The 21,900-nt window shown below is 37.4% G+C and overlaps 1 protein-coding gene across 7 annotated transcripts in view; it reads left to right on the plus strand.

Moving 5' to 3' along the window:
• The window catches only part of LOC138751754 (zinc finger protein 438-like), a 345,388-nt gene that overhangs the window by 265,491 nt on the left and 57,997 nt on the right, over positions 1-21,900 (plus strand). For all 7 annotated transcript variants that reach the window (XM_069914467.1, XM_069914469.1, XM_069914471.1 and 4 more), the window contains one exon: positions 19,963-20,048. In XM_069914467.1, the coding sequence (XP_069770568.1) occupies positions 19,963-20,048 (86 nt within the window). The remainder of the gene's footprint in view (positions 1-19,962; positions 20,049-21,900) is intronic.

Raw genomic sequence — 21,900 nt, forward strand, 5'->3', positions numbered from 1 at the left:
TGTGACCCATCAATGGCACCAGCACACATTGGATATCCCCTTTGCGTGAAGCCGTCAATGGTCTCCTGGAGACGTGTTCCACTTGGCAGGGAGATGAAGCGTTTACCGAGGAACTTCCTCGAGGCTGCAGTCACCTCCTCCACCACCATGCACACGGTGCTGATGCCTATTCCAAAGATGGTACTAATGGATCAATACTCACAAGAGGTGGCATACCACCACAAGGCTACTGCTAATCGAAGTCCTGGCTCCAATGGTCGCTGCAAGTCCTGTCTATGCGCCTTCGGGTGAGGTTCTATGAGTTCCAGCACGAAGTGAAAGGTGCCACGCGACATACAAAAGTGTCTGCTCCACTCAGCATCATCAAATTTGGTGAGGACATTAATCCAGAACTCAGCACCCTGAGGTCAGTTCAACCTCCAGAGAGACCGATGTGTCACCATAGGTAATTGACTGACCAACAGCATTTGCCTTCATCTGCGGCACTTACACTCTACGCGCCTTTCGACTGCTAACTGCTGTCTTCTTGCCCTCAACCTTTGCCGGAACCTTCTGATTGCACCTATGCGATTTTCAGATCTCAAGGACAATTGAAGAGCTTCAACAGCACAAATAGCCTTACCAAGGATCTGCTGTATTTCATTCTGAACACTCAGAAACGCTGAAATCATCATCATCATTATGTCTCCTGCCTGCACAGGGTCTGCCATTGTCCTGTGTTCGTTCTTGTCGCACTCAAAATGTCCTCACATCAGTGGGTGGGGATCACAGCTGACACTGGGCAGGAGCCGGAGTGTGCTCAGAGTCGCATCTGGTGCAGCTGTGTCCTTCAGGTGGCCAGCATTACACTTTAAATGCTGCCACCTGAACGGCAATTTAAAGGGCCGCTTCTGCTTCTTCAGGCGCATTCTTAGTCTAGAATGCACCTGAAAAAGCCTAATGACTACTATGCAGATGACTTAATGAACATAAATACCGCACCGAAGATACACTGCAAGATGAAAACCACCAGTTGGCAATAGAAAAGATGGTGAGATTACAGTTTGTCAAGAAGTATGTAAAAGAGTCTGCAGAATTCTGAAAAAAGGTCTTGTGAACAGATGAGACCAAGATTAACCTGTATCAGAGTGATGGCAAGAGAAAAGTGTAGAGGTGTAAAGGAGCTGCACAAGATCCAAAACATAGCACTTTTGCACTGGTTTGCATCTTGCAGTGTAGCCTCTGTATTTCTGTTCATGAAGTCTTCTGCAGATAGTAATCATTGACTTATCCATGCCTGGCTCCTGAAGAGTGTTTCTGATCTGATGGACATACGTTTGGTGATTTTTCTTCAATATGTTGAGAATTATTCTGACATCAGCAGTGGAGGTCTTCCTTGGTCTCAGTAACTGAATGCCTCTTTGTATCTCAAACTGTTCTATTGCCCAATTGTGTTCTGATTTCCTTGGAGTCCAAATTTTAATCTGAGTCTTGAATATATCCAGTGACCGAGGATCCAAATGTTTTAAAGTTGAGAATTCTTGAAATTTAAAATCCATTGCATTTCTGAACTCTCATCTTGTGGTTTTTGAGTATTAATTTCAGTAACAGCAAAAGTCGTTTAAAATGGGTTTCTTTCACTTCTTGCAATTCTTTGTATATAAGCACATAAAATTGAATAGTATTGAAGCCTCAACTAAAAGTTGAGTCTTCATTCGCATGAAGATAAAAGAGACTGCAAAGTTGGAATATGAGATAAAAAATAGTACACTGGAAGAGGCTTGGAGTGTTCATGCAAGTCCTGACATCAACTTGCACCTTTCATCTTCATACAGTGGCCTCCATAATATTTGGAACACGCACACACACAGGCATTTTGTTTTGTTATAAAGCTAAAAGGGAAGTATGAATGCAGTGCAAAAACAAGATGAAATAAAATGAGAGACAAAATGGTATGAGTTGACTGAAAATAAGAAAGGTGCAAGATGTGGAAAATTCTTTGTTTCATTGCTGTACATTGCATGAAAGACACCAAGAGAAGAAGGTATCTTCTTTACATTCAGTCTTCCCCATGCTGTTGCCACCTAATTTGCAAATCATTGCTTAACGATGAAAATACAGTAGTGTAAAAAAAATCTGAAAACTTGAAACAAAGCCAGATAATGATGGTGGTCAAACAGCATCTGTTGTAAACAAAATAGTTTTGAAAATATGCCCCTGTTCCTTCTTTCTTTCTGAATAGTTTGTCTTCTACGTAATAAGAAAAAGGGAACTGATTTCCTGGAGTAAGCAATGAGTGGCAGAGTATATCTTCAAACTTCTAAAAGGGCATCCAGTCCGTTTCCTTGGTTAAGTGTTATCATTGCCATCTTTTTCCTTATTATTTCAACATTATGAATAATTCTGACATCACAATGAAGAAAATAGTTTCACCTTTACACCACTGAGGTCATGGTTCTTGGTTTTGAGTCAACTATCTTATTAGTTCTACAACTAGCATGCAATATGTTTGGAAATTGTATTATATGCTAGCTGTAAGTAATGTTTTCCTACTGCAGATATAAGTCATAACCATAAACAATGTTCCTCAAAATGCAGTAATGTAAGGTGCAGATTTGATGAAGTGAAATATGTATTCTTATAAAGCATGATTGAATTCTTTTGGCCATATTAGCTATAGATTAGGAATAAAAGATTTCTAGACAAAAATTGATATTCATAAATGATGGAAGACACTTTAAATAGTTGTCTGTATTTTGTCTGTTGTAAGTGCAATCTAAAATCTCATATAAAGAGCATGTCTAAAATGTCAAGAACTCTGTAGTGAACTAAATATTTCTTTGAATCTTTCAGAACCAGATTTTGGACATGGAACATTACAGCGCAGTCCAGTCCCCATAGCCTAAAATGTGCCCACCTATATAAAACTGCTTCACAATAATCTAAACCAGCGGTTGTCAACCTTTTTCGTACCACTCACATACTACTTTAAATATTTCCTGTGCCATAGGTGCTCTGTGATTCGTGAGGGATTGCTTAAGGTGTTATGTGGATGGAAAGGAAAAGTTTGAAAACCACTGTTTGAATCGTACCTCATTGACTTGTAATGTGTACGGTTTCATAACTCTGAAGGAAATAGGCCAATGACAATTTTTTTCAAGCAAAATATTTCAGTAATAATTGGGTCTAGAGCAGTGATTCTCAACTTTTCCTTCCCACTCACATGCCACCTTAAGCAATCCTTTACGAATCACAGAGCACAGATGGCGTAGATACTACTTAAAGTGGATGTGAGTGAAAAGAAAAAGGTTGAAAACCACTGCTCTAAACCTTTCCTACCTCACACCCATAAAGACTCAGTTTTTCATATATCCATATGCCTATCAAATAGTCTTTTAAATGTCCCTGTTTTACAGGCCTCCACCACCAGCCCAGGCAATGCATTTCAAGCTCCAAATACTCACTGTGTAAAGAAACTTATCTCTGACATCTCCCCTAAACTTTACTCCACTCCAATTAGACAGATATCCTCTGGTATTTGCTGTAGTCATGCATGGAAGATGGCGCTGGCTGTTCACCTTATCTATGCCTCTCATAATCTTTCAGCTCTAATATTAAAGTCACCTCTCATTCTTCATTGCCTTAAAGAGAAAGGTCCTAATTTTGTCAACTTTGCATCATAAAAACATGTTCTGCAATCTGATCAACGTCCTGGTAAATCTCTTCTGCGCCCTCTCTTAAGCTTCTACATCCTTCCTATAATGAGGTGACCTCAACTAAATACAATTCTTCAAGTGTGGTCTAATCAAAGTTTTATAGAGCTCCAACATGACCTCATGGCTCTTGAACTCAATACTTCGACTAATAAAGACCTGCACACCACATGGAATTAAGCAAGAAAATCTGCAGATGCTGGGGTCAAGTGCAATACACAAATGTGCTGGAGAACCTCATGCGTTTCTTCAGCACATTTGTGTATGGCAGCACACCATATGCCTTAACTACCCTATCAATTTGAGTGGCAACCTTGAAGGGTTTATGGACTGGACCCCACGATCCTTCTATTCCTCTACACTGTTATAAATCACTGTTGACATGTATAAATGCCAAAATTAGTTGTGTTGGGCTCAGTTAGACCCTGAAACTGATGGCAAGTACTGGATGGTTACACCCATGCAGAGTTAAAATAGGCATGTGGAACCACTATCATAGATTCATTCACTTTTCTGCAGCCTGCACTCAGTCTATTCCACAGCAGTCAATAGAAACTGATGATACTGTTTATGAATTAATTTTGCTTTTGAACTCCTGGAAAATATTGCATTTGTTCTATAAACTATTTAAAGATTTTCATGTATGGTTTGTCAATCTTGAATTACTTTGCAACAAATTATTAGCCTTGTTCTAGTGCATTCATTTGTGAAAATTGTAATTTCCTCAGATAAACATTACAAAATATAATGAATTCTAACAAATTTTTGATAATTATTTCTATTTATGATATTTCACCTTCTGCCAGTGTTCTGTGTCTAATCTTCAGTACATAGTTTGATATACCAGTGAAATGAAAATTTATTTTTCCTTAAACATATATTATAAACCTATAACCTTAGAAATATATAAAATTATGAAAGGGACAGATAAGGTAGAGGTTATTCCCATTGGTGGGGGAGACTAGAACTAGGAGAAATAACCTCAAGATTGAGGGTAGTAGACTTAGGATGGAGATGAGGAGGAACTGCTTTCCCAGAGGGTGCTGAATCTGTGGAATTTGCTGTCCATTGAAGCAGTGGAAGCTATCTCAGTGAATATATTTAAGACAAGGTTGGATAGGTTTTTAAATAGTAGGGGAATTAAGGGACATGGGAGAAAGACATGTAGGTGGAGATGAGCCCATCATCAGATCAGCCATGATCTCATTAAATGGCAGAACGGGCCAGATGGCCTATTCTTGTTCCTATTTCTTATGGTTGTGTTCTTAAGTTTTTCCTTGTTTACTGTCTGTGAAAAGTCTTTAATTTGGTTGGCTTGTCAGACAGCATAATTCCTGTACACCAAAGGTCCTAATAAATGTTGCCAAATGCCAGCAAATGTCATGAAAGGAAAGGTGCATACCAAGATCTTTATGGATACGTTTCTAGAATTTTAGTAGAGAGCATTGATGCTTTACCACATTGAGAAATCTAATTCCCAATGTGATCAGTTGTTTTGCCCTCTCTTCCTTGATTAATTTTGCACAATGGTTGTAGCTAGGAAACCACTACATGCAGAGAAAATCCAATATGATTTGTCTGAACTAAAGAATGATTACCATTTGAATGAACTATTGGATGTTAAATGAAGGCCCTGTTCTCGGGTGGATCCAAAATATCCCACAGCACTATTTCAATGAAAAGTGGTAGTGTTATGTTTGGTGTCCCAGCCATTGTTTAGTCCTCAATCACATCTTAAAAATGGACTTTCTGATCAATATAACATTGCTGTTTGCTGCATTTCCCATTTAAGCAGTGAGTACCTTTCAAAAAGTGCTTCATTGACTGTAAGTATGGAATGACGTGCGCCATGAGACCTCCTCTGTAGTTGTAATGACTATTATGATTCACAAGCTGCATTGATCGATAAAACCTCGGGTTAAATTCTTTATTTTTCAGTCCCTAGCCTTGGATTCAGCAGCCCTGACGCACTTTATTTCAGTTCCAAATTTAAGAAAAAGGTATTCTTTGTTTCTGATTAATAGCAAACATAGGGGAACTAAGGAGGGGAAGGGATGGAATGATTGGGATTATTTCCTAGGGATTCAGCATGGCTGAATGGCCTCCTTGATACTGCTGTAACCATGATACATTTCGTGAGGAAGAGGTTGTGATGAGTCTGTGCAGAATTTCATCAAAATTGTCAAATCACATCTATATACCAAATAACAGGGGGTTTCTTTGACATTTGTGTATGACCATTGTTGGCAAGGTCAATGTTTTGAGTGAAATATATACAGCTCAGGAAAAGGTGACACAGCTGAAGAGATTAGGCCAAGTGCTCATGTTTCACCTAACCTCTCTGGCTTTACAGTTAATTCCTTCATAATTTGAAGATTTTTTTCTGTATAATATTGCCTTTCTTGTTCATTCTTTGCAGAGATGTATAATCTTTTGGTTATAATATCACACTAATAATCTTCTGTAGGCCACTTGGTCTTTACATCCTTTTCATAACATGGGGTTTGGATATTCATGGTTCTCCACGCATGATCATAGAAGAACAGACATGCAGACAGATAATGGAAAGATGTAAAAGCAACAAGGTTGTTATAGTGGGAGACTTCAATTTCCCCTTTGTTGACTGGGATTTCTTCACATCCAGTGCCTTAAATGGGGCAGAATTTGTTAAGTTCACGCAGGAGGGTTTCTTTAATCAGCATATCAACCAACCAGGGAAAGGGCATAATTGAACTTTTACAAGGAAATAAGCCTGGCCAAGAGATTGGTGTATCAGTGGGAAGTAATTTGGGAATAATGATCACAATTCCTTAAGTTTTAACAGAGTTGTGAACAAGGATAAGCCTGCACCTTGTGGGGAAATACTAAGTTGGAAGGGAAGGTATTCACCTTATTAGATAGAAACTATGGGGAGTTATTGAGAGCACCTGTTATTGGGCACATCGACTACTGATGTGAGATTTATTAAAGACCTGTTAATTAGAGTCTAGGACCTGCATGCTCCAGAAATGAGGAAGGATAGGAATAACAAGGTAAGAGAACCTTGAGTGACTGACCAGGGACAAGCCAAGGGGCAAGATTTCTGGAACAGGGTTTGGCACTGTGGCTAAGATAAGGTAAGGATGAGAAGAGGTGAGCTATAGTGATTCAGGATTCAGTAGTGAGAGGAACAGATAAGAGGTTATTTGGACAAGGACAAGAATCCCGATTGGTACGTTGCCTTCAAGGTGCCAAAATCGGAGGAGTCACGTGATGGCGTAGTGGCCGGTCAGGGAATTCCAGCCCTCTCCCGAAAAGTTTAAAAAAAACACACAAAGCACAAAGGTACAAGATTAAAATTTATAATAAAGTAAAAATAAAGGTGAGAAGAAAATGGCAGTGAAGAGAGAAAAGTCGAAAACAACGGGAAGAAAAGAGGAAGAAAGAATGTCGGAAGAAGAAGGTGAAGGCCTTACCTGTCCGAAGAGGCCCACCGCGGAGAGAGAAGCCCGCTCCCGCAGGTCAGTGGAAGTCCCGGGCTCGGGACTACAAAAATGATAAAAGTGCGCAACTGCGCATGCGCAACTCCTCGCGCATGCGCGATGTGCATGAAAAAAAACACACTGACGAGAGGGGGGAACAGCTGCAGAGTCGATCTCCACAGCTGAGAGAGACACCTGCAGCACAGCAGCAGGTGCAGAACACAGACAATAACGACAACAAGAAATAAGAGGATAAAAAGAAAACAAGGAAACAACAGATGGTCAATCCAGAGGAAGAAGAAGAACAGAAAGAAGTGGAAGAAGAAGAGAAAGGCAAGACAATGGATGTATCTTTTTTTAAAGAATATATGGAATCAGTGAAAGAATGGCAATTGCAAGAATTTAATGAGATAAAAAGAAGAATTAAGAATGCAGAAGAAAAAATGAATAAAATGGAAATGACCATATCAGAGATAGGAAAAAGAGTGGAAAATATGGAAGAACGAGAAATAATTGTAGAAATGAAAGTAGAGGACTTAAAAGAGAAATTAGAAGAATCTAATAAAAAAGTTAAAGAGGCACAGGAGCTGTTAGCTCAGAAGATAGATATAATAGAAAACTATAATAGAAGAAATAATATAAAGATAGTGGGCCTTAAGGAAGATGAAGAAGGCAAGAATATGAGAGAATTTATAAAAGATTGGATCCCCAGGGTCCTAGGAAGACCAGAATTACAGGAAGAAATGGAAATAGAGAGGGCACATAGAACATTAGCCCCGAAACCACAACCGCAGCAAAAACCAAGATCCATTTTAGTAAAATTCTTAAGATATACAACAAGAGAAAATATATTGGAGAAAGCAATGAAGAAAGTAAGAGAAGACAAAAAGCCACTGGAATACAAAGGTCAAAAAAATTTTTTCTATCCAGACATAAGTTTTGAACTCCTGAAGAAGAGGAAGGAGTTCAATACAGCGAAAATGATCTTATGGAAAAAAGGATATAAATTTATGTTAAAGTACCCAGCGGTACTTAAAATAGTTATTCCAGGGCAACAAAACAGACTATTCTCGGATCCAGAGGAAGCAAGGAAATTTGCAGAACAACTACAAAACAAGCAGAGAGATGAAGACATGTAATGAGAGTAAAAATGACCACGAACTATATGTATGTGTGTAAAGAGGTATATGTGTGTATATATATATATATATATATATATTATGTATACATGAATGTATCCGTATTTAGAGGAAAATATATAGAGTATAGACAAGAATTAATAAGGGAGGGAAAGGGAATAGAGGGAATAAGGAGGGAATTAAAAGAGTGACCTTTGTTACATAAGAAAATTGAAATCTTTTCGGTGGGGGGGGCTGGGTGGGGAGGAGTTACGGTCACTACAAAATCAGTTGACGTTTGCGAGTGAATTCGCAAATCCAAATGGAGAGGGGAGATGTGGTTGCCCGACAAGGGATAAAGGGCAACTCAGGAGGGGGAGGGGAGAATGGGGTTAAGGAAGTTTTAAATAGGAGAATAAGGAAAATGTTTGATGTTTTAGAAATGTTGTCTTATAAAGTGTTTAAAACAAGAAAGCAGAAATGGATAAGAAGGAAAGGTGATGATGGAGAAACGGAAAGGGAAGATAAACAAAGTATGAAATGGCTACGCTGAACTATATAACTTTAAATATTAATGGAATACATAACCAAATTAAAAGGAAGAAACTGCTAAATTTACTGAAAAAAGAAAAAATTGATATAGCATTTGTGCAAGAAACACATTTAACTGAATTGGAGCACAAGAAATTAAAGAGAGATTGGGTAGGACATGTAACAGCAGCGTCGTATAATTCAAAAGCAAGAGGAGTAGCTATATTAATTAGTAAAATGTGCCAATTAAAATAGAAGAGGAAATAATAGATCCAGCAGGGAGATATGTAATGATAAATTGTCAGATATATTCAAGTTTTGGAATCTACTCAATGTATATTCACCTAACGAAGAAGATCAAAAGTTTATGCAAGATATTTTTTTGAAGATAGCAGATACGCAAGGGAACATATTAATAGGAGGGGATTTCAACCTGAATTTGGATTCAAATATGGACAAAACTGGAAAAAAAAGAACAAAGTAACCAAATTTATAATTAAATCGATGGAAGAAATGCAACTTTTGGATATATGGAGGAAGCAACACCCAAATGAAAAGGAATATTCATATTACTCGGGTAGACATAAAACATACTCAAGAATAGACCTATTTTTGTTATCAGCTCGTATGCAAGATAGAGTAAGAAAAATAGAATATAAAGCTAGAATATTATTGGACCATTCACCCTTGATATTGACAATAGAGTTAGAGGATATCCCTCCAAGAATGTATAGATGGAGATTAAACTCCATGCTACTTAAAAGGCAGGATTTTAGAGAATTAATTGAAAGACAAATTAAAATGTACTTTGAAATAAATACGGAATCAGTGAAAGATAAGTTCATACTATGGGATGCAATGAAAGCGTTCATTAGAGGGCAAATAATAAGTTATGTAACCAAGATGAAGAAGGACTATAATCAGGAAACAGAGCAGTTGGAAAGGGAAATAGTAAATATAGAAAAAGAATTAGCAATGAAGGAAGATACAACTAAAAGAAGAGAATTGGCAGATAAAAAAATAAAATATGAAACACTACAAACTTATAAGGTGGAGAAGAACATAATGAAGACAAAACAGAAATATTATGAATTAGGGGAAAAAACGCACAAAATTCTAGCATGGCAGCTTAAGACAGAACAAGCTAAGAAAATGGTATTGGCATCAAGGAAAAAAGACAAACAAATCATATATAATCCAAAGGAGATCAAGGAAAACTTTAGAGAATTCTATGAACAGTTATACCAAACTGAAAACGAAGGGAAAGAAGGGAAAATAGATGAATTTATAACCAAAATTGAACTACCAAAATTACAAATAGAGGAACAAAATAAATTAACAGAACCATTTGAAATAGTAGAAATACAAGAGATAATAAAAAAATTACCAAATAATAAAACACGAGGAGAGGATGGATTCCCAATAGAATTCTATAAAACATTTAAAGATTTATTAATTCCTCCCCTCCTGGAAGTAATCAACCAGATTGATAAAACACAAAGCTTACCAGATTCATGTAAAACAGCAATAATTACAGTAATACTAAAGCAAGGGAAAGATCCACTCGCACCAGCGTCATATAGACCAATAACATTACTTAACACAGATTATAAGATAATAGCTAAACTATTAGCAAACAGATTAGCAGAGTATGTACCTAAAATGGTAAATCTAGACCAAACTGGATTTATTAAAAAAAGACGCACAACAGACAATATTTGTAAATTTATTAACTTAATTCATGCAGTAGAAGGGAGTAAAGTGCCAACAGTAGCAGTTGCTTTAGACGCAGAGAAGGCCTTTGACAGAGTAGAATGGAATTATTTATTCAAAGTATTGCAAAAATTCAGTTTACCAGAGAAGTATATTAATTATATTAAAGCATTATATAAGGGACCATTGGCGAAAGTGACAGTAAATGGATATGTATCAAAGCAATTTAACTTAAGCAGGTCAACACGGCAGGGATGCCCACTATCACCCTTATTGTTCGCGTTAGCTATAGAACCACTAGCAGAATTGATAAGAACAGAAAATAATATAAAGGGATAAAAATAAAAGACAAGGAATATAAAATCAGTTTATTTGTGGATGATGTTATAGTATACTTAACAGAACCAGAACTATCAATAAAAGAATTATATAAGAAATTGAAGGAATATGGAGAAGTGTCGGGTTACAAGATTAATGTAAATAAAAGTGAAGCAATGCCAATGAATAATGCGGATTTCTCAAAATTTAAGAAGGAATCACCATTCAGATGGCAAATGCAAGCAATAAGATACCTAGGTATACAAATAAATAAAAATCTCGGCCATCTATATAAACTCAATTCTTATCCACTAATGAAAAAATTACAGGACGATTTAGAGCATTGGAAAGATTTACCATTAACACTAATAGGAAGGATAAACTGTATTAAAATGAACATTTTCCCAAGGATATTATACCTATTTCAGGCATTGCCAATACACTTGACAGAGAAATTCTTCAAGGAGTTAAAGAAAATAATAAGGAAATTTTTATGGAAAGGGGGGAAACCGAGGATAGCAGTAGATAAATTAACAGAATGGTATAAACAAGGAGGCTTACAACTGCCAAACTTTAAAAATTATTATAGAGCCGCACAATTAAGATACCTATCAGATTTTTATCAAACAAGGGAAAAGCCAGATTGGATGAGATTAGAATTAGATAAAATAGGGGAAAAGATACCTGAACACATATTATATAAATGGGATGAAAAATTGGTACAACATAGAAGTTCTCCAGTATTACATCATCTACTCAATATTTGGAAAAAGATTCATGTAGAAAGGAATAAAACAAATTACCACTTACCAAAACTAATATTGATGCAAAATAAGTTACTCCCTTTTACAATAGATAACCTTTCCTTTAGAGAATGGGAGAAAAAAGGGATCAAAAGAATAGAAAATTGTTTTTCAGGAAATAGATTATTATCCTTTGAACAAATGAAAGATAAATACAATATAACTCAAGATACAGTGCTGGCATATTACCAATTGAGATCCTACTTGAAGGACAAATTAGGAAGCAGTCTGAGGTTACCAGAGGGAAGTAACTTTGAATATGTGATTACAGATACAATGATAATCAAAAGATTTATAACAAATATGTATATTAAACTGCAAGAAAAGGAGAATGAGGAAACAAATGGTAAAACTAAACAAAAATGGGAACAAGATTTAAATATAAAGATAAAAAAGGAAACATGGGAGAAATTATGTTCTGGAACGATGAGAAATACAATAAATACGAGGTTACGTATGATACAATATAACTGGATACACAGGCTATACATTACACCTCAAAAGTTAAATAAATGGGACCCAACAGTATCTGATAGATGTTTTCGATGTAAAAAAGAAATGGGAACAACAATTCATGCAATCTGGATATGTGAGAAAGTAGAAAAATTTTGGGAAGATCTAAACCAAATATTAAATAAAATTACAGAAAACAATATACCAAAAAATCCAGAGATCTTCCTCCTAAGTAACATAAAAAACAAAGAATTTGGAATTGATTTGGATGGTGCACAAAAAAGATTTGTTAAGATAGCTCTAGCCGTAGCAAAAAAATGTATTATGTTAACCTGGAAATTGGAAGATAATTTGAAAATACAACAATGGTATATAGAAATGAATAAATGTATTCCATTAGAAAAAATAACATATAGTTTAAGAAATAATATTGAAATATTTGACCAAATATGAGAGCCTTACATGAAACACAATAGAGAAAACCTACCGGGGACATTCACTACCTAAATTAACGAAAGGAGAAGGAAATGAAAAGAATTGACTCAGTGGAATTTCTTGTTTATTTTTATTGAATGACAACATTGTTTGACTGGTTTAATGTATCTTAGATTTTGTACCTTAAATGGATGGGGGGGGGAGGTAGGGAGGGTGGGATGGGAAGAGGGAGGGGGGGGAGAAAATGACACTGTATATATTTGAAAAGGAAAATGTATGTATCATGGACAATGTGGTTTATGGTGTGAAAAATTTAAAAAAATTTAAAAAAAGGTGCCAAAATCCAGATATCTCAGATCAGGTTCATGGCATTCTCAAGAGGAAGGGTGTGCAGCCAGATGTTGTGATAGATGTAGGGATCAATGACTTGGGTAGGTCGGGAGATGAGTTCCTGCAAAAAGAATAATATGAGTTAGATGTGAAATTGAAGGACAGGACCTACAGGGTTCTGGTCTCAGAATTGCTATCCAGGCCAAGTGCCAATGTGGTTATAAATATGAGGATAATGCAGCTTAACGCATGGCTAAAGAGATGTACAGGAAGGATGGCTTCAGGTTTCTGGATAATTGGGCTCTCTTCCAGGGAAGGTGGGACATGGATAGTTTGTATCTGAACTGGAGGGGGACTAATATCCTTGTGGGAAGGTTTTCTAGTGCTGCTCTGGGGGTTTAAGATAGATTTGTAGGGGAATAGGATGCAGAGTGCCAGAGCAGATAGGGAGTGGAGAAGGAAAAAGATGATGTGAAGGCTGCACATAAATGGAGGAATCAAAGGGTTGTACGTGGTGGAAATAATGTTCTCAGGTACATCTATTTCAAGGCAAAGAGTATTGTAGGAAGGACAGATGAACTTGGAGCATGGATTGGCACATGGAATTATGTCATTGTGGCCATTTGTGAAACATGGTTGAAGGACTGGCTGGGCTTCCATTGTTTCAGATGTGATAGATTGGGAGGGGTGAAAGGGAGCGGAGTAGCATTGCTTGTCTGGGAAAATATCACAGCTGTGCTCAGACAGGACAGACGAGAGGGCTTGACAACTGGACGGAGCTGAAAAATGGGAAACGTATGATCACATTAATGAATCACCCAATTAATGAGGTAATGTAGAGCACCCAATAATCAATGAGAATTGGAGGATCAAATCTAGAGAGATAGTAGACAGCTGCAAGAAACATAAAATTGTGATATTAGGTGATTTTAACTTTCAACGTATTGACTGGGACTCCCATACTGCAAAGGGGCTGAATTGCTTAATGTGCACAGGAAAGTGCTAATGAAAGAGAGTGCAATACCAAATCTCCAATTAGGGGACAAGACAGGACAGGTGACAGAACCATGTGCGGGGAAAATTTTGGGTCCGGTGATCATCGTGTGATTAATTTCAAGATAATTATGCTGAAGGTCCTTGGTTTGAGATTCTAAATTGGAGAAAAACCAATTTTGAGGAAATCAGCAAAGATCTATAAAGCACGGATTGAGATAGATTATTATCTGCAAGGATGTGCTTGGTAAGTGGAGGGCCATTACTGTCTATTCTCAAAATTTCACCTTTGATGGGAGAACAGTTTAGGTGAAGGGTGTGTGGAGTCCTTCACAATGTTTATTGCCTTTCACCTGCATTGAGTGTTCCAGATGTCCTTCATGGTAGGAAGGGAGCCCCCACTGATCTTTTCCACTGACTTCACTATCCTCTGCAGTGTCTTTCGGTTCTAGGAGGTACAGCTTCCAAACCAGGCAGTGATGCAGTTGCACAGGATGCTCTCAAAGCATCCTCTGCATAATGTAATGAGGATGGAGGGTGGGAGATGAACTTTCCTCAGCCTTCGCAGGAAGTAGAGGCACTGCTTGGCTTTCTTGATTATGGAGCTGTTGTTAAGGGACCAGGCGAAACTCTCCGCCAAATGCACTCCAAGGAACTTGACAGTCTTGACGACCTCAACGGTTGAGTCATCAATGGTCAGCAAAGCACGGTGATGTCAGTAAACTTGATGATATGGTTTGAGCTGTGTTTAGCTGCACAGTCTTGGGTCAGCAGAGTGAACAGCAGTGGACTAAGCACACAGCCCTGGGAGGCCCTTGTGCTCAGAAACGTTATCTCGTCTTTACTGCGCAAGCATGGTATGAACAATAAATAAAGGTGACTTGATGAGTACAGAGTTTGCATATTCCTGTTAGGATTAAAGGCAAGCTTAACCTTCAAGGAATCTTGGTTTTTGAGGATATTGGGGATCAGGTTAAGGAGAAGAGAGAGGTGTATAGCAAGTATGGGCAATGAGGTACTTGAGGAGCATGCAAAATGTAAGAGGGAAATCAGGGTAGTTAAAAAAAAATACAAGGTTGCTTTGGCAAACAAGGTGAAGGAAAATCCTAAACGCTTGTACAGGGATATGAAGAGCAAAAGAATTGTAAGTGACAAAATGAGAGTAGCTTCTGCAGAAATTGCAGGGGACGATGCAGGGATGTATTTAAAACCATTTTGGCCACAGATGAGGTGCTAGAAGTTTGAGGGTAGCTCATATTGTTCCATTGTTTAAAAAAGGCCTCAAAAATAACCCGAGAAATTATAGGTTAGTGAGCCAGACATCAGTAGTAAGTAAATTCTTAGAAGGTGTTCCAAGAGATAGGATATACAAGTGTTTGGATGGACAGTGACTGAATTAGGGACAGTCAGTGGTAGATCTTGTTTAACCAATTTTATGAAGTTTTTCAAGGAGAAGGCAGATGAAGGAAAGGCTGTGGATGTTGTCTGCATGGACTTTAGTAAGGCCTTTAACAATGTCCCACATGGAAGGTTAGTCAGGAAGGCTTAGTCGCTCAGTATTCATGGTGAAGTAGTAAATTGGATTTGTCATGGCTTTATGGGCGAAGCCAGAGAGTGGTAGTGGATGATTGTCTCTCTGACTGGAGGTCTGTAACTAGTGGGGTGCCTCAGGGATTGGTCTATTGTTGTTTGTCATCAATATCTGGATGATAATGTGGTAACTTGGATCATCAAGTTTGCAGATGACACTAAGATGGGAGGTGTAGAAAAGAGCGAAGGAAGTTTTCAAAGCTTGCAGAGGGATCTGGATCTGTTGGAAAAATGGGCTGCAAAATGGGAGATGGAATTTAATGCAGACAAGTGTGAACTGTTGCATTTTAGAAGGACAAACCAAGGTAGAACATGCACGGTTTTGGTAAGGCACTGAGGAGTGCTGTAGAACAGAGGGATCTGGTAATTCCCTGAAAGTGATGTCACAGCTAGATAGGGTCATAAAGAAAGCTTTTGGCATATTGACCTTCTTGAATCAAAGTATTGAGTACATGAGTTGGGGTGTCATGATAAAGTTGTAGAAGACAGTGGTGAAGCCAAATTTGGTGTTTTGTGGGCAGTTTTTGTCATTTAACTACAGGAAAGATATCAATAAGATCGAAGGAGTGCAGAGAAGATATACTAGGATGTTGCTGGGACTTCAGCATCTGAGTTACAAGGAAAAGTTAAATCGGTTAGGACTTTATTTCCTGGAACAAAGTAGAATGAGTGGAGATTTGATAGGTTTTGAATACAAAATTATGAAGGGTATAATAGAGTAAATGCAAGTAGGGTTTTTCCACTGCAGTTAGGTGAGATACAAACCAGAAGACTTGGGTTAAGGGTGAAAGTGGAAAAGTTTAGATCAGATGTAAGGGGTATGTATACAGTTAATAGCAGAACTCTTAAAAGCATTGATGTGCTATGGGGTTTGAGTCCATAGCTCCTTGAAACTCACTACACAAGAAGACAGGGTGGTAAAGAAAATATACGGCATGGTTGCTTACATTGGCTAGGGTACTGAGTATTAGAGTAAGGATGTCATGTTGCATTTAGGTGCTTGTGGTTTGTAAGGGATTACTTAAGATGGTATGTGAGGGGGAGGCAAGGTTGAGAACCACTGGCTTAGACTACACTTAGAATATTGTGTGTATTTATAATCATCCCATTACAGGGAGGATGTAGAGGCAATGGAAAGGACACAAGAGATTTACTGCCCAGATTTGAAGATATGAGATATGACTGAGAAGTTGGACAAATTTGGATTGACTTCTCTGTAGCATTGGAGGGAAGGTCTGATAGAAATTTATAAAATTATCGGAGGCATTAACAGAGTAGACAGAATCCTTTCTTCCCAGGATTAAAAAATATCAAATACTAGTGTTGGGATGGGGTTGTTAAAGAAGATATGGCATAAATGGATCAGAAGGATACTTAAAGCGGGCAAGCAGCAGTATACTTTAATTTGGGCATCATGGTCAGCACAGTCAGTATGGGCTGAAGGGCCAATTCCTGTTCTGTACGTCTGTTTCATGCCTTTATTCCATATCTATAACAGTGGTTTCTTGCGTCGTCATTTAATGGAATTGAAATAACAACTGGTGTTACTAGAAACTATTACAGTATTATATTTCTAAATTGAAATTTATAGACAGATACAGAATGTGATCAAGAGGCCAAAAGACTACTATTTCTTTTGTACATCCAGCACACTGAAGAACAAGGTGTAGTATTTTCCAAAGACCTGACTCATCCACATTCATTTGAATAATGCAAATGGTTTTGGGTACTGAAGATTACTTCGATTTACTGGAAGGATACCTAAATTCTGAGGATTATGTTGAAAGGAGTGACTACATTAACCATGGTTATACTCTTTTATAATTTTTTTTTAAATTAATGATATTGAGAGTATTGGTAAAGTAGGTGGAAATAAACTTTTACCACTGTTAACAAAAGTTGCATTTAGCGACATAAAAAAAAAGGGCAGGTTTCTGAGGAGGGAAGTTCAGATATACTCATGTATGTATGGATGTAGAGCAAGGCTAAAAGTTTGAACCCTTCTACAAATAGCAATTGATACCAGGTTAATTTTATTCTAAATCTGAGATTGCGGTATTTTTGATAACCAAAGCTATTAGGGAATCAGGGGAAAAGGTAGGTATATGGAACTGGTTATGATAGGCTTTGATTTAATTGAAATGTGAAATTATCTTGTTCTGTTAAATACCCTCCTGTTCTCTTTTTTTAGCAAAATTAGACCATATAAGGTATTGAGAGTAATGCTTTTGTGGATAATGCACAGAAAACACTGAGTTTTGACTGGTAAGGTGCTGCATGCGTTAATGCTGGAACTCTTGTTATTCACAACAGATCATTGATTTGGATCCGAGGATCAAGTGGAATATGTCCAATTTTGTTCTGATATTAAGCTGTTGGGGTGCAGTTTAAGATGAATAGTGGATGCAGAGAGACTGGAGAGATGCAAGAATTTCAGAGACGTAGACAAGTGAACAGGCAAAGATGTAGGGGATTGAATATAACATCGGAGGGTGTTCTTGAGCTCCAAACACTTAAAAGTTCACAGGAAGATAGAGCAAGAAATTTGAAAACAAATGATCTGTTGAACTTCATTGCAATAAGAGTCAGTTCAAGAGTTGAAACGTCCTGCTCTAATTAATTATATAGGGCCCTTGTGAGCAATGCTCCTGCTACTATATAGTAGTCCGTGTGCGCATAAATCTTATGTTGTGCAAATTCTTTTCCTATGTCAAAAGTATGTGCACGCCAAATGCTTGTGCAAATGTAAACTTGAGAGGGGTTCAAGATAAGTTTGGCACAGCCTATCTTTCATGGCTAATAAAACTCTATTGGTATGTTTTAATATAATACAAGTATGGATGCATTCTATGAAGTAGCATATTTAGTTAAGATTTTATTCTATACTTTGAACTCGGTATAATTAGTAATTCCTACATTATTGTAGGTCATTAACCTATTGTGCGCACATTAATTTCCTTGGTGCACTGAAAGCAAAACGTGTGAGCCCGCGCACACGCAAGCAGCTTAGAGGGAATAGTACTTGTGAGACTGCTGGTCTCTTCATGGAGCCAAGCAATAGAGGGACTGCAGTGAAGGTTTGCTAGGATGATGGAAGTCATATGAGGAGAGGTTAAGCAAACTGGATGTACAGAATTAAAGGTGATCTATTGAGACGTGTATTTTTTTGGAGCTTTTGAGGATAGATGGAAGGACAATGTTTCCTTTGGCTAAGATGTCTGGAGGCAGGGGCCACATTGGCCTTTTGGGTCAATGAGAAGATTTTTTTTCATCTAGTGGGTATTGAACTTAAAAGTCTTAACCCACAAGGGCTATGGAAGTTCAGTACACTGAAGATGGGTATGTTTGGATCTGTTCGATATCATTATAATTGATAGATATAGGGTCACTTATCCACCAAATTTGAGATGAAGCAGCAAGCATATGTTCGGGAATCTGATGAATATCTTCATCAAAATTGGAAGTTTTAAAAGTGTCTCAAAAAGAAGTGGAGAAACTTGGCGGAAAAAAAATTGCAAGACCTGTTGATAAAGGAGTGGTGGAGCTTTTTAAATTCTGGAGGTGTGCAAGAATCCAGAATTGAATAAGGGTCTTCAGGGTGGAGAAGGCTACAAAAATCCATTGACAGGTTGGTGTTCATTTTTATCTCAAACTAAATTTAATTCTCTAGATAAAATTTGAATTTGAATTCTTTTGGGTTCTTAGACCAAACCATTGGACTACTTGACCAGTAATACAAGAATGTACCTATTTAGGTTGAGGTTACAGTGGTTAATTGTGTTGTATGTCACAAGCCTTCTTCCTTTACTGTGAAATAGGCCAAAAGATGTGGGATAAATGACGGATCGATTGTTTGAATTTATGGTTATTTATCTCAATGTTTCATCCCTTTTCAAAATTAATTTTTCCTTCAATTCAAGTGAATTCCACTCAAAGTGCAGTGAGTGTATGGAACAGGCTGCTGGGGGGAATGGTGGGGGCAGGTACTACTGTAATGTTTAAGAAAACTTGGATAGGATAGGTTTGGAGGGATATGGGCCAAACATGGGCAGGTGGGATATTTTGGTCGGCTTGAACACTTTGGGCCGAAGGACTTGATTCCATACTATATGACTCTCTGATTTATGATAATCTACAGCAGTTAATATATAGGATGAGTCTCTATAATTGATTAATATATAATTACAGTGGTCGAACAGTTATTCTAGCCAGAGATGGTAAAATCATGGTAATTAATGATTGTGTTCTTAACTTAATAATTCATTTTCTCTGTTTGATAACATAATTTATAACTTGTGTTTGGAAACCTCTTCTGATTTAGAGGTTTTGGTCCTCTTTTGCGATCAAGGTGAGAGATGAATGTTCTGCCATGTGAATTATGCTCTATTGCTTTGAAATGATAGTTTCAATTTTGTTGGATTGAATTGGTTGACTAAAAGGAAATGCCAGCTGGATATGTTGCTGGATAAATTGTTTTTATTCTCCTGAAAAGCCCAACTACGTTCAATTCTTTTTTTTGTTACAGGAATGAACCAGCCATTGTGGACAACAGCAAAAAGCAAACCAGTGGGGAGATGCAGGATTTTATTCATGGCTCATCAAAATTCTCTGGTTAAGTATTACCTTCCAGAAAATGAACACATTAATTGAGATGTCTGATGAAGTATGCATTTTTCACAATCAAAAATAATTTGTGTTAATTATTTGATACTCCTATTGTCATTTGATTGAAGATGAGAGAGTTAATTTAGTTTCAATAATGTTGTTTACCTACTGACAATTGCATTTGTGATTAGGCTTGGCAGAGGTCACCACTTTTATGTATGCGTAAGAACTGACAAAGTTTTAAGAATGAAAAAGTCATGAGGAGTAATAGGAACAACTATTGGGCGACATGGTTAGTGTAGTGGTTAGTGCCATACTGTTACAGAGCCAGCTAGTGGGATTCAAACCCCATCCTGTCTGGAAGGAGTTTGTACATTCTCCTCGTGTCTGCGTGGGTTTCCTTTGCGTGCTCCAATTTCCTCCTCCCCTCAAAAAACATATGGGGGTTGTAGTGAATTGAGTGTAATTGGGTGGCATGGGCTCATAGGCAGGAAGGGTCTCTTAAATGTAAAAAAATTAAGTTTAACTAAGTTACAGGATTTCTTTGGCGATTGCACAGACTGTTGCCAATATGTTGAATCCTCATGCATTCAGCTGTGATGCGAATTTGTCTATCAATGCTGAGTGATGTTTACAATTGGCCGTTGTTAATTTTTCTGGCCCAACACCAAAAGTTTGCAAATTTGGAAGAATTGGCTTGAAACTATATTGAATATGTTTAGTTAAAATTTAAATGACAAACTGTGCAATGTTGTAATACTTCATTTTACTTGCTATATTGAGATGTGTAGTTCCCACCTTTCTTTTCATTCTTCATTTATGCCATTTTTTTCCAGTCTAAATTTCTTCCAGTATAAAATGCACATACCACATGGACCTGATTGCAAAATGCTTGAGACTTTTGGATGAACTAATTGCTTGCAAATCTAAACACATTAGGAATGTTGACTTACATAATGCAAACACAAAGAATCAGCCAGATGCCCTACCATTGGATCTGTGCTTGTGTGTTTTCTTTATCTTTGCAGCATACTTTCTGTGGCAGAGCATCCGTTTGCTTTTTTTTGTATAGAACTTGTAGTCTTGTTTCTTTTATTTTCTCTATATGTGTTTACTATTCTCCATCAAACCAATAGATCTCTGAAACACCACTGCTACATTCATAAACCTATGAATTACCCTACAGTTCAAAATAATATGGCATCATGGTTTAATGTTCATGATGAAAATCAATGTTTTGTGCCTGTTTGGATTACTGTATTTAGAGGTGCACTTAAAATCTACTCTTGTACTTATCTGCATTTTTCCTAATTATTATTGGTAGATAGGCAGCAATTAATTCATATCTCTGATGGCAAGATCCCTTTGTCAATTTGTGAAAGTGTCAGTATTCTATTTAAGGCTTTCACTGAGCCTTATGGCAATGATAGTGATTTCAACAAGTGAGGAAATAGATTTGGGTTGCCTTGATGAATAACACTGGTGCTGGAATCTACCACGCACTCTTTTGAAAGGGTGTGATAATAATCATCTGGATTGCATATTTCTATTTTCCCGATTCCCAGTCATTTTCTCACTCATTTTGAAAGTTCGTGTAAATTATGGTCCACTAAATAAAATCTGCTGATAAAAAGCCGTTCTTAATTCAACTTTAAATGACTGTGTAATTGTGGATCATCAGATCAGTGCTTGCCCCTTCTTTATATCATTACCATACTGTGCAGGTGCACCTATTACTTATGCAAAATGATAGAAAACAGTCCTTGTTAATTCACCATGGGAATGAACACTTTTTTTGATTGTCTACATCTGTTACAATAGTGTAGCTATGGCCAGTGACAAGAAAGCAAGACTAAAA

This window comes from Narcine bancroftii, chromosome 1 (assembly GCF_036971445.1).
Source record: "Narcine bancroftii isolate sNarBan1 chromosome 1, sNarBan1.hap1, whole genome shotgun sequence".
In the NCBI taxonomy this organism is placed as follows: Eukaryota; Metazoa; Chordata; class Chondrichthyes; order Torpediniformes; family Narcinidae; genus Narcine; species Narcine bancroftii.